Source organism: Erpetoichthys calabaricus, chromosome 2 (assembly GCF_900747795.2).
Source record: "Erpetoichthys calabaricus chromosome 2, fErpCal1.3, whole genome shotgun sequence".
Lineage (NCBI taxonomy): Eukaryota > Metazoa > Chordata > Cladistia > Polypteriformes > Polypteridae > Erpetoichthys > Erpetoichthys calabaricus.
In genome coordinates, this window is record NC_041395.2 from 269049975 (window position 1) to 269064466 (window position 14492).

The window sequence follows — 14492 nt, forward strand, 5'->3', positions numbered from 1 at the left end:
AATGTTAGCCATGTTTGAAAAAAAACATTTAGTGTGCTCTAAAAATTATTGGCTATGCCCTCTCTACCTGAATTTTTCAGACATTTACTTTGATATCCATCCTGCTTGTTTTACTGCACTAACTACAATTTTATATTATTTTTCCATTTTTTTGCACAAAAAAAATGCAATTGTAACCCACTGATGATATTTCTCTGCGGTGGACTGGCACCCTGCCCGGGGTTTGTTTCCTCCATTGTGCCCTGTGTTGGCTGGGATTGGCTCCAACAGACCCCCATGACCCTGTAGTTAGGATATAGCGGGTTGGATAATAAATGGATGATGATGTTTCTGGAGTATTTTCAACTTAATAATAAATTAGTTTTAGACAATAATTTTTTTATTTATTTTTTCAGTTTGCTACATAGAGAGAAGGTACTTGTCCCCTCAGTTCCTATGGCATAATAAGCATCTGTAAAGGCCCACTCCAGAGGTCACATACCCACCAACTCACTCATTTCTTGTGCCCACTTATTGCATAAAAGGGTTGAAGGGGGACTCAACTCTCGACAAGACACCAATCCATCACTGGGCACACTCCTACCTGCACACCCATGCCAACTCATTTCAGCCCAACTGTGAGTCACCTATCAGTAAAGCACATCAAGCTGCATTGTTTGTATGAAAATGTGCAATATAAATAAATGTAGCTGTAGTTGTTTAACAAGCACCTCTTTGGCTTGTGGAGGAAACCAAAAAAAAAACGAGGAGAAAATCTACAGATACAAAGAGAAGAAAGCTCAGAGTTCATTCAGGCAAAGACAATGTTGAGGTTTTGAACCAAAGTGTTGTACCATCAGGAGGAGGCAGCTAAATATAATATTAGTGATCAGAGAAGATCAATATAGTCAAAAGCAAGGGAAGGTTCTAAACCAAAAATCAGTCTTGTCTTTTGTTTAAACTCAAACTAGTAATGAGAACTCTTTTAATACAGCATACAATAACAAAAAGAATCTGTTTTGTTTTTATCAGCAAACCCACCCGCAGAAGGTCAAAAGACCACCCCTAGTGGGTGTCCCTTGGTTATACTGTATATACCAGGCCGATATACCTGGCCAATCATTAATGTCAATCTGACATAATCCAGTCAGCAATGCCACTTGTGACCTTTCACCCCTGGAGCCTTGATCTAGCCAGAAGCCTTTCTATTTCTCTGCCAACACACACACACGTATGAGCGCCTAACTTCAGGTAACTTCCTGAAGTTGCCTTCTCTTTTACTCTTTCTCTGGGCTTCCAAAACTAATGGCTCCTCTGCACGGCCGGCTTATGTGCCCATATTATCTGCTCGTTACTTTGCTGTGACGTCCTTCAGTGATATGGCACAAAGTAATGTTCAGATATCGGCATGCTGGCACTCAAGAATTAAAACGGGTGACAGGGCTTCTCACTTGCGTTAAACTGCACACAATGTTTACACCTGTTGTGTGCCTCCATACCTCTACCACAGCTGCCTGTTCCCAGAGCCTTTTCACCTACCACGCGGGTGAGTGCACTTTTTATAACTAAACTATATTAATAATAATAATAATACTTTACATTTATTTAATGCTTTTCTCACTACTCAGTGCACTTTTCCTAGTGAATGGAGAGCCACTTCAACCACCATTAATGTGTAACATCCACCTGGACGATTCAACAGCAAGCATTTTTATGGCAGTATGCTCACCACACACAAGCTATTAGGTGGTGAAGTAGTGAGAGAAACAGGGGATGATTAGGTGGCCAGAATTACAAGGGCATTTTGGTCAATTTAGCCAGGACATTGGAATACACCCTTTTCTTTATGAAGGATGCCCGGAGATCGTTTATGACGACAGAGAGTCAGTACCTCGGTTTTACATTTCAACCAAAGGACAGTGCCATGTTTACAGCACGGTGTCCCTGTCACTGCACTGGGTTATTGAACTCCTCATTCAGACCACAGGGTATGCGCCCCTGCTGGTATCATCAACACCTCTTCCAGAAGCCACCCAAGCTTTTCCAAGATGTTCTCCAATCTGAATATTGTCTGGACCTGAACCCGCTTAGCTTATACAAAGATAAATGGCTCTAGTCAGTTATTATACTGTCTCTAAATGTTCTGTGATAGACCTATCACATACACGTTAGTGTATCTGGCCAGTAAAGTGAATTCTCATTCTGCTGTTCCTCTTAAAATATTAAAGGGGTCTAACTGAGGCTGAACATGACAGATTTTCAAGTGTCACGTTGGTCTTTCCCTTCCCAATTGATGCCACCCCAGCCCAGTGGAGGCTTGTGGAACAGAAAGATGTCATGGCGCAACATTTCACTGTTATCCATCTGCTTGTTTCTGCTGTCTGTTGCATTATACAAACCAATTAGGATGGCCAAAGCCATGGAATATAGATGAGATGCCCCTGACCCTGGCAACCTCTCCCTTTCAGACTAGTTAAATAATAGATACACCGCAGGTTGTAGGAGTAGCTGGCATAGAATTGCCATTTGTACAGAGCACACTGATCATGTCTGAATTACATCACTTCTCTCCAGTGCCATGATAAGCAAGAATGCTTTAAAAATACACATCTAGGTTTTATTTCATGAAAAACACAAATTATTAGAATAAACAGTCAAAAATGAATGAATGCATGAAAATTAAGTTTGATACTCTGGTGTGAGTCCTGCTGAACAAACTTGTAAAGTGCACTAAACAAATTGTAACCAGAAAACACTTTGAGCTCATGGGGCTTCTGCTAAGTACCTAGGAGAATAAAAACAATTGGCCTTGTTCTGAAGAAACCCATTTATTATTATTATTATTATTATTAAAGATCTGAAATTCATTTCAATTTTTCTTTTCTTTTTATAATGTGGGCTAAGTAATAACATTCTAAAACCCAGTTGAAATAATTCAGGGTCACAGGGGGCCTAAGCCTATTTCAGCAGTGTTACGCTGGGCTCACTAATATTTATATTAATTATGAGGGAGAAACAGCAAAAAATGATGATGAAAATTCAGTTTATGAAATGAGGGTTTGCTGTTGCTGCTAGCAAATGAACCAAAGCAATCTAAGACCAGATGAATAACCTATTGGATATCACAAGTGTAAGGACTGTAAATTGTAACAAGTGGAATGTTTATACATTTCAAACCCAATGGACTATATTACAAATTCTCCCTCTAATCAAGGGTTTAATCAAGAGTTTCCTGAAATGAATTAAAAGAAAATGGCAAATGAAAGCATCCTGAGTGACAGAAGGCGTTCTTAGTGTCTGTGTGCTTGAAGACTTGCACTTGGATGTCATTTTGGAAATGAAAAGAATTGATGATTTTAGTTGTTTCCACACGGAACGAGCTAAAATAATTAAAAGAAAAAGTAAACACATACACAGCTTTGTAAAAAAAAAAAAAAAGATGAACATATTTAATAGAAACTAGCCTGGTGGAATATGGCTTGACAATCACTTTGCTGAATTAAGAATCTGCTCGGCATAAACACTGGGGACTGGGAGAAAGAAACACATGCCTTGTCTCCAATCTCTCTGATTCATCTTCTGTATTAAACCTTAAATGTATCAGAAATATATGCAGGAATTAAATTGAATCCACTTGCAGCTCTTCCACACTCTAATATCACAGGGCGATTCATTATTTCACTAGAATTTTTTCAGAATGTTATTACAGAGAACCTTTCAAATATGGATAACCAAGACAATGACCTTCAGAAGAAACAAGGAAGATAGTTCATCCCAGTGAACTATCTCCTAGCTGAAATGCTTTATCTGGTCATTTATATCCTTGGTAATTAAGCAATTTTGCCCCAGGGAATGAGTAATTTTTTTTTGTTGTTTTTTTTTGTTCACAGCCTTACATTATTTAGAACTGAGATGTACAGGCCTATGCACCATTCATTTTTCACTGTGTGCAATACAGATGCCCGATGCAGTGTTAATCGGTAGTTAGGAAGAAGAGCAATAAATAACAAGACATCATTTCTTGTTGTAGTAATTAAGAGTGACATGGTGGCAATGGACCTAGCACTGCTGCCTTGTAGCTCAGGAGTTCAAATCAGGCATTGTTTGTAATGGATTTTTCTACAATGTCTTTCCTCTCACACCCCAAAGGTGTTTGTGTCACGTTAGTCTGGCTGAGCCAGATGTATAACCATGAGTGAATTTTGATTAAAACTGGATGGGAACTAGTAGATGTCTCACTGAGTGTCACATTTCACCTCATGAAGGTGGTGCCCAAAGTAGGGGTGATGATTTTGAACTGCAAAAATCGGGGGTGCTCTCGTTAACCTGGTCCTACAGAGAGCAAGCTTTTGATTATAATAAACCACCTATAGTCAAAAAGTCTCCTAAAAAAACCCTAATTAAACTTTGTGAAAGAAATTACAGGACAAGGTTGGAGTTTTGGGTCACCTTGCAGGCAACCCTGTATATCTCTAAGCAATAAATTGAAAGAAAATGCGTGTTATGATGCAAAAAAGTGAGTCGCCCCACACTTCCGTCTTGGGGAGACTGACCAGGATGGCGGCTTCTCTGAATTTAAGGCATTCTGGGAAAAAGAGGCGGATCTAGATGGACGAACGCTGGAGGTGACTTCAGATGGAACAGTGTTATTCATCCTTTCTGCATATAAAGGGGAAGAAGAGCGGTTGTTAGAGGGTGTCACCTCCTGTCTCAGCAGAGAATTGCCATCACCCAAGCCTTCAAGCTGTTTCCCATGCACACACGCATGACAACATATAAATGTGTGAAGCACGTTGCATGTCTTAAAAACAAACATAGTCTGATGCAAGTGAAAACCTTTCAGTAACATCAGATTATACATTGGCATGCAAAGACCTCAATGGGTAAGTGGTAAAAGTGAACGATAAGTTGTCACAGGTGCCATATGTGTTCTCTGTTATTCACACTTAGGACAATAGTGTAAGAATCAATGTAAACTTGAACGAACTGGCAGCTATGTACGTGAAAATATGAACTGCAAAATATGCATTTGAAGTAAACGGTGTGTTACATCCCATCAAGACAGATTGCCGTTAATGGAGCTGATGATGAGCCACAGGAGATGCACATATCAGTAGCGAAAGCACCCAAATCAATAAATGTACCAAATGACACCAGCAGAAGCGCGGATACGGCTGCATAACACCAGTCTTCTGACTGTACTGTGGCACTGCCACATAAATGCTATCTGATTTGCTTTTGTCTCTTAGCCATCCTCAATGGCAACCCTGTTACTGCTTATGCTCACTTAATATGGTGGGGGAGTGGGTGGTTATAAGGCACAATGAGCAGATGGTTGTAAAGAAGACCTGGTCTGTTGCTGCGGTTTCCAAGGGTTGTCATAGAGAAAGGACGCCAGGATAGAGTTAAAAAAGGCCACGTAAGGCAAGAAGGGGAGGAAAAAAGACTTTCAACACATAGTAATAAACAGGACAAAAAAAACGACAAACATTGACTATCCACAGCCAGAGAAAGGATTGGCTCTCCTGCTTACGGAGGTGGCCACCTCGAAGACTTTTGCCTGCCGACCCACTCTGAAGTAGAAACAGATGGAACAATCAGGAGAAATTAAAGTGGTGACCTAAGGGCTCGTTTATACTTTACGCTCAGAACGGGTATGCGCACGCATCATGGCTGCCACATGTTCCCAGCATTCATTTGACGCGTCCTCTGAGCACATCCTCAGAAATTAACGTGATGCGTGCGCGAGTTGCAGTGCCAGCAAAAAGTCGGGGGGTACAGTGTAATAAAAGTTGGAATGTGACATCAGAATCTCTATTTACTATCTACATGTGACAAAAAGCCACTTTGCAGATCCTACGGATCGATGTGCCTGCTTTGATGTTTGATGAATGGTTCGATGTGGTGAAGCAAAATGCCGACATACAAATGCATTTCTGGTGCTTTTATATTCAAGCATTGCATATTCCCCATCATAATGACACAAAACATTTTAAAAGTCTGACATACCATCTTCTGTGCCAACTTTTTTTTTTCTGCACCTTCACAACAGCAACATAATGCACAGCGCTGTATTTGAGCCACAGAGAAAAAAAACTAAGAACATAGCGAAAAGGTCTATTTTGTGATTAAAATGGAAATTTCGGCTTTAATCTCAAAATGCCCACTTTAACCTCGTAGTTTACTTTATCATTAAAGTAGACCATCGTAAACGTCATCTTTAAACTGACCCATCTGTTAATCACTACGTGCTTCTGGGGCTTCCTCCTGTCCTGACAGCAGCGGCAAGCAGCAATAGATCACCACACAGAACACATTAAATGTATGATATTCCAACTCCAACATTTAGAATCCTTAGATTTATACTTGATATCACTTTCATGATGAAATGCATTCAAGTATGTGTTACATTTTTTAGATAAATCATTAATTTCATTTAAATAATGAATACTACTAATAATTACACACATGGGGTGACATGGTGGCAGAGCGGTAGCGCTGCTGTCTCGCAGGGAGTCACGTTGCTGGTATTCTTTGCTTGGAGTTTACATGTTTTCCTTCTGGGTTTCCACAGTGTGCTCCGGTTTCCTTCCAAAGATATGCAGATTTGGTGACACTAAAATCACGCTAGTGTATGTGAGTGCTTGTATTCACCTTGTGATGAACTGATGCCCCATCCAGGGATTGTTTCTGCCTCATGCCCAATGCAAGCTGGAATGGGTGCATCCCTGGATTGATGGAATTTAATCATTAAACATCCTTTTCAGAGATATTGTGACAAGGTGTCATCAGAATTTAATGGGTGTTTCAGGCAATTCACAGCATAGCAAAGCCGAAACTGTTCTCACTGTGATAATATCTTGCACTGCCACCTGGTGGAATCTTCCAGATTTACGTAAAATATGCCCAGAAGTTTGCGTAGCAGTAGTGTCCGCCGGAGCACACATCGCGTCATGTGAAGTATAAACCTGGCCTAAGAGCGATCCTTGCTTATCAGGGGTAGCGCGTTTGGAGACTCTCAGGAAAAGAGAATAAGGAAAATGGACTAATGTTATCATACAGTAAGTGTCTGGAAACTGCCTGGATTTTGGGGTTTGTCAAGGGCAAAGGGTTTTCTTTCTTTTAAGTTATTTACATACTGTATTTGTGAGGATGTGGGGGAGAAAGGTACGTTCACAAATTTGGTTGTGATGTATAGCGATATCTGCCAGGAAGTGTTATAGTACGTCTAAATGAATAACTAAAGGAAGTTAACATTATTGCCTGACTGGAAATGCAAACATGCCATCACAAAATAGCCGAAGTGTTTTAACACATAGGATATCCAACGACCACAATGCTTATCTAAACTCTTCTTTCTGTTCTTATGTCATTTAGTGATGCAATAGTTAAAATGACAGAAAGATATCATAGCAGACAAATGCATGGAGCCAAGTAGCTGCAGTGGTCTATGTGTGTGTGCCTGTCTCCTCTGTTGCCACACTCATTACAGCTAACCTTCAGTTGCCTTGTGCTACTGAGTTCCTGAATGAACAACAGCAATTTTAATTTTCTCTCAGCATTGAGTATTTTGTTTAGCATCGTTTGCTCTGTCCCTGAAACCCCATGGATGTAAAGTACATGAACTGGAAAAACTGGGTGCAGGTGTTTTAGGAAGAAGCCCAAAAGGCATGGCCCTGTCAGTGGCAGATTTTGCCGCTAGTAACTACAAACATTTTAATTTGGTTATTCCCAGACATGTTTTCGCGTTTGAGAGTCACATCTGGCCCCGCTAGACTAGTGTCAAGCTAATCGACATCACTAATGTGTATGACACCTCACCCAGGGTTGGTTCTTGACTTGTGCCCAATGCTGCTGGAGAAGGTATTCACCCTGAAAACCTTGAAAAGCAATATGAAGATTTCATAATGGATAGATGGATATACTGTACTGTGGTTGCTTCCACTGTTGGCTTACAGGGCCACAAACTGGATTCAACTCTTGGACCGGTCAGAGTCTGCATGGCGTTTACATTTGCTTATAGCTGCCTTCCTTCTGATTGTAATGAACATAAAATTGGATTAATGTAGGTTTGTTTGCAGATTCATATTACATTTTAGCAGCAAGTGAAGACCATGGGTGGCATGGTGGCATACTGGCAAGTGCTTATTCAGTCTTCCCTTGTAGAGTCTGCACATTCTTCCTGTGTCTTTCTGAATGTTCTTCTAGTGCTCACATTACTCCCTCACATTCCAAAGATCTTTGTGTTGGGCAGATTGGTTAGGGTAAACTATCCAAGTGTGAGGAAGAGTGTAATGGCACACTTATACACGTACAAACCCTACACGATCATGCTTGAAATCGAACTGTGGAGCACTGAGGAAGCAGTTATAATCACTGTGTTGGTGGTGAGAATTCCATAAGAAAATGTAAAGCAATCACTCAGTTTACTAGGACCCACATGGCTTCTTTAGGTATTTGAAGGTTAGAAGTGTATCCATTTACCTCTGTGACTCCATGGGCAGCTATAGCATTTTTTTCAGGGGATCTTTTACTTTTTACCGTTCACTCTTTTTCCTCCATTGTCGAGTCCACCTATCTGTCAGCCTGGTTATAATGTAGATGCCCCACAGATGGGCCTTTCCACAGCTCTTAATAAATTGCAAGGAGCTGGGGGGCAGGCTCCTGCCAACTAAAATCTCCTGACTGCTTTATCACTGGCGAAGGGAAGCCCCATTCTAGATGTAGTGAAAACAAAACGTCTCTTCCCATTGTCGTGCTATACCTTTGCATAAGAATGCTACCCATCAGATTTCAGACAATTTACAATTAGGTGCAATATTAAAAAAAAAAAAATCATACAAGGTAACATTGCGACTGGAGTTGTGTATGTTCAGCATTTGTGTACATACAGCACTTGTGCCCGGGCTCAGCCAACTGAATCATAAATGGGTGACAGAATTTGCCTTGAAAATGTTTCCTGACATTTCATCTCTCACCAAGTACAAAGCCTCCAGGATTTCAAAGTGCCAGAAATGACAACTCCGGTTATTTAGCAGACTTTTGATGTGCTGCTCTGATGGAAATTATCTATGCAGCACTTGTGCTCTTTTAATTTAATTAAATGCTTTGTGTCCGCCCATAAAAATTTAAATTTAGCATTCAGCTTGACAGAAGAAAAGAACAAAAAATGTTTCGAAAAGTCTTTTAATAAATAAAGAGTATACTGGGACAGTTTTTATTTAAATGGCAATATAAGACTTAAACGGCTAAAGAGCATTGCTTAATTCAGGTTTAATTAATTAAATGTAACATCTCTAAAGCAAACATGTTGGAAATAGCTATGGATGACAAGAAGAGTAGAATGGCATCTGTCTTGTCACCCTGGCTAACTTACTTCTTAATAAACACATTTAAATACAGATGGCTTTAATGGGTACATCATTTTACTTATTATATAGACTGGCTTTCAATAATAAAAACAGATTTACTCAGTGAAGAAATCTTATATTTATGTCTGTCATTACTTATTTTGCTTTGCTTTTTTTAATAAATGGTTTTCTCAAAAAGCTAAGTATGAAAGGCACTATACAAAAGAAAAAGTAATGTGAAACTGTTCAGATTGTCATTGTTTTCTGATTTCTCAGATAATCCCATAGAAGTAAAAGCACTATATAAAATAAAGTATGATATGAAATTGTGCGGTCTAAGTGGAATTTTTGTGCCCTCTCAGTGTGCTTGTGAGCGTTCCTCTTGTTGCTCCAGTTTCCCTTCCACATCCCAGCCAGACATGCCAGTTAAGTTAACCAGATTGCCCCCATGTATATGTGGAACTGAGGTCTGTGATGAACTGGCACTCAGTCCAGGGTCGATTCCTGGATCAGCTGTTGCCCATTTGTGACGTTTCGAATTGGCCAAGTAACCTTTTCGACCTAGACTGTCGATAATCGTAAACTGAGTTGAGCCAGCACAATGAAGACACGTACACAAGAGAGATGGTGTAACATTATGCCAAGTGCTTTTATTTATATAAGTCAGTCTCGGGTTCAAAACCCCAAAGTGGAAATTGTGCAAATCCATTAAATAAATAATGGCAAAATAAAGTGCTCATGTGTTAGCTAAAAACCAATAAATAATTAAAATCCACTAGAGAAACCAGGTCTCCTGTGACGATCATTAATCCTTTCCTAGCGTCTCACTCTTTCTATGCCTTCCCAGCTCACCCCAACAGACAGATACACTCGCAGCTACGGTCGCTTTCTCCTGACTCTGGTCCTGCAAACCTCTGCCTAAACGCATGGAGCTGGGCCTCTGTCATTCCTTTATTCTCCCTCAGTGCTTTTTGGATCCCTGAGAGGCTTTGATCCCAGTCCCTGCTCCAAAAAGTGTGCTCAACAGGGACACCCCCTCAGAATGCCATGCCTTCGCTCTACACAGGGGTCTGACCATATTGACTCCTCACTTCCGCTTTTCTTTCCAAAGCCTCCACTTTCCCTTCTTGCACAACTCTTTTTGAACTGCATTTGCTGGCACAGGTAGTGTAATCACAAACCCCAGGGCACTAATGAGGCAATTGGTTGCTGCACACTTTCACACGTGAATATTTAATCAATGCCCCACGTACGCCCTGGAGCCGCTCTGCTTTGGTAACGCTCACCTACGCAACACCCCAAGCAAAAAATTACTGCATTTTCCTAAAGCTTGCACTGCCACGGACCTCTCATTATCACACCATTCATGTCTCTGATTTGAATTAAGTGCCAATATTGTGTTATGAAGAGTAAATTTTATAATTAGCTGTGTAAAATCATTAAAGGCTACTGATAATGGCTTTCTACCTACTTTGTTTTGCCATATGGGAGAATCAATGTGGCACAGTGCTGCCAAAAGGGTCCAGCATAATAAGATTGGACTGTTGTCTGTGCGGAGTTTGCATGTTCTCCCAGTGTCTGCTCCTGCTATTCCAATTTTCCTCCTACATCCCCATCGTAGGTTAACTGGTGGCCTCATGTGAATGTGACAATGACTGCAGAGGCTTGTGTGTGACTGCTCTACGATGGACTGGCTCCTGCCTTGCATCTGATGCCCAGCACAGGGCCTGGGAATGTAAAGTTATGGAATTTTTCTAACGTGTTATTTTTGATTTTTTTCAGGATGATTATATCCGAACCTGGGATGACAAACAGAGTTCAGATGAAAGTAAGTGTTTTCCAGCTTAACGTTATGATGCATTCAAAATTTTAAAATGTGAAAAAAAGTGTCTCGGAATCAGAAAGTAACTTCAGTGTTCGGCTTTCAGAACTTGTCAGTTTTGTTTTTACAGTATGTTCTGACCTCATGGGGATACCAAGGCTGAATCATAAAATAAACAAGAGATATGATAAAAAAATATATATATATTTTGGACACGTTTGTCTGCAAATGGGTACTTTGCATTAACAAACCTCCTTTTCCTGAGAGCATTCACAGCATACTGTGTGGTGTATGGGAAAGGTTTGTTATGGAGACTGGGGCCAATAAAAGATAACTAGAGGTGCCAGCTTCTTCAAAGTCTATAAAAACAAGAATTGCTATCACGTCAATTCTCCTATAAACCCTGCAGAATTCCATAAACCAGTGTTTATCAAGACCGTTGGCCTACAGTTTCAATGTACAGTATTTTCCCTTGTGTTCATTGAATATGTGTGTACAAGCAAGGAACTTCAAAATGCTTAACTACAGCAATAAAACTGGGCTTTTATGTTTTTAGTAATCAATGTCTCTTACAAACATCAGATCTCCAGATACCTCTTCACTGATGTACTTTCTCCTAAGTATCTTTAAAGAAGTCAACGTGTAAAACTTATTTTGTTATGTCTGTCTTCCTGTGTCTTGCTCTCCCTTATTGGTATTTACCTTATCAAACAAAAGTTTCATTGGAAGTTAAACTGGAGGAAGTTTAATAAAGTCATGAAAACACAGTCAGGATCCATTCATTAAAACCAGTGCATTCTTCCATATTCAAGTGTCCGCTGCTCAACCTTATCAGTCCACTCTGCAGCAGCAGTTGCCTCTTCAGCCTGCCACAATCCTGCCTTGCCTCCCGATTTTAGCTTCATCCTCTCTTTCGTCATCAGCTCAGCATGTCTTTCTACCTCATCTCCTCAGCTCACCCTTCTTAGTTCTTGCAGCCAGGCTGAGTTGCCGATAGCCACAATCCCTTTCTCTGGCTGTCATCCCAGCCACCCGCTGAGGCACTCAGAGACAGACCATTGTTCTGTCACCTGATGTAGGTCCTGTAAGACCCCTGAGCACTTGCTTATACCCACTCCTCAAGAATGTTCAGCAAGAGCGACCCACCCTGTAGCATCCTTCCTCTTGCCCCATCACAGGGCCACCCACCACTCTTTCTTCCTTCCACCCTGCTGGCTTGTACTCCCAAAACCTTCTCTCTCTCTTTCTCTCAAACCTCCCAGATCTAACCACCTCAGGCTCCTTAAAACCTATCGTGGGTGAGGGTGGCCACAGTGGTCATATCTGCACGTGAATGTGAATTAGTCAGTTTCCTTATTAAACACCCCAGGGCCACACGAGTATGCTACTATGTGCACCCACACCCCCTGAACCTGAGCACACTGTTGTTTAAAAGCTTGCTTCTTTCATCTCAGTACAGTATTGACACCAATCTAAGGCATTACTGGAACTGCGTTATGTCCACACTTTTGTATGGATCAGAATGCTGGCAGATAACAGAAGGAGTCATTTCCAAACTGTCAACATTCCACACCAGCAGTCTGAGAAGAAAATTCTTCAAATTTTCTGGCAACAAACCATCTCAAGTCAGGAGCTGCTCACCAGAATCAAGCAAGAGAGCATAGATACCATCATCAAAGGAAGATGGAGATGGATTTGGATACACCATCAGCAGATAGCAAGACTTCATCACAAGAACAGCTGTCCACTGGACTCCAGAAGGCAAACATAAGAGAGGCAGGCCAAAGAAAACCAGGAGGCAAACTGTGGAAAAACAACTGAAGGCCATGCATCACAGCTGGAGCACCATACACAAGCTTTGACATAATACATAAGTGGAAGAAATTTATTGCTGCCCTACATGCCAGTTGGCATAGCAGGCAATAGTAGTAGTAGTAGTAATAGTAGAAACATAGTACACAGTTGGTCATTCAGACACTCTTGTTGACCCATGGAACACCCAAGTTCGAAAATGAAGAGTTTCAGGTGCCAACCAGGTTGCCCCTTTTAGGAAAAATAAGCAGATGTACAGTGGCTCATAATAAGAACAAATCAGATAGTAGGCTGAATAGGAGTGGGTCAAGCTCTGTAGAGCGGTCACAGCTTTAGATCTTCCTTCTGGGAGCTTCTTCGTCCCTCTTGGTAGAGTCAGTTGCCCTCATTAGGTGTCTTCTCAGAGCTGTGGGTGGAAAAATAGACAATACCATCAGCAATAGTGTCCCCTCATGTCCCAGGGTGGTAGTGTTTACCTCTTATGAGCGTGGAAGGTGACACTCTGACGCGCATGTGTGACACACCAAAAGATGTCACTAAATGCAGGACAGGCACAATATGTCACTCAGCAAGGTTAGTTCTGCCAGTCACGACTCACCAAACAGACACCAAAGAAGTTGCTGCAGTGCAGGCCCTATGAGCCACTTGCTGTTTTGTATTTAGACATTATTTTTGATTGTTGTCTACTAGGAAACAAATAAAATGTTAGCTAGTAAACATGTTGTCAGTTGTTGCTCATGTTCATTAATGTTTTTTATCTAGATATTTTATGTAAGGAAGACAAATGTTTCAAATAAGATTGTGGCGTCAGAGAGTGACGACATGCTGAATGTTCATTAGGACATACAAATAAAAATTTCACTGTGCTCTGGACTATGTGACAGTAATAACCATATACTGTATACCTATAATGCAAAACAAATTCATAGAAGTGAAGTTATAGACCAGGTTGAGCATTTATTTTTCATGTTTAGGACCAGTTTAAACAAGGAATATTTTTTGTACAGTATTCTTCTAGGCTTTGCTTTTGTAAAGTCAGTAAACTTATACAGTAAGTGAGTCTACAGGCAGTGGCATTACATTGACTGAAGCCTCTGGCCTTTATGGAGTCGTCCATCAGGCCTAGCTTAGCCTTGATCCCTAGGATCAACTAGTGTCATTGATAAACAATGAAAGCACTTGGGGAATATAGTTTTTTAGTTAAGTGAGGGTCAAAATAAAATGGAAAAAAAGGGCTGGATAAATCAGACAAGGCTGTGTTTCACATCTGACAGGCCATTGACACCAAGTTGTAATATTTGAGAAGCTGATCCAGATGACAGTGACAGTTTGTGAGCCAGAGCTGACAGTTTGTTACTGGGGTGCATTGCAGAATTTGGAATATTCAGCTGAACATTTCCTTGTCTGTCATGGGCTGATTCTTGGTGCAATCCCAAGATTATTTCTCAGATGTCCTGATTTTCTGAACTTGCTTATATTAGTACCTGGTACGGTGCGTGTGACAAATTAGATGGAAACCAGTTCTGTGT

At 40.8% G+C, this 14492-nt stretch overlaps 1 protein-coding gene across 1 annotated transcript in view; it reads left to right on the forward strand.

Moving 5' to 3' along the window:
* spock2 (SPARC (osteonectin), cwcv and kazal like domains proteoglycan 2) overlaps window positions 1-14492 on the forward strand; it is a 288070-nt gene that overhangs the window by 194103 nt on the left and 79475 nt on the right. Inside the window, exon 2 of the mRNA XM_051922933.1 lies at window positions 11112-11157. Coding sequence (XP_051778893.1) covers window positions 11112-11157 — 46 coding nt within the window. The remainder of the gene's footprint in view (window positions 1-11111; window positions 11158-14492) is intronic.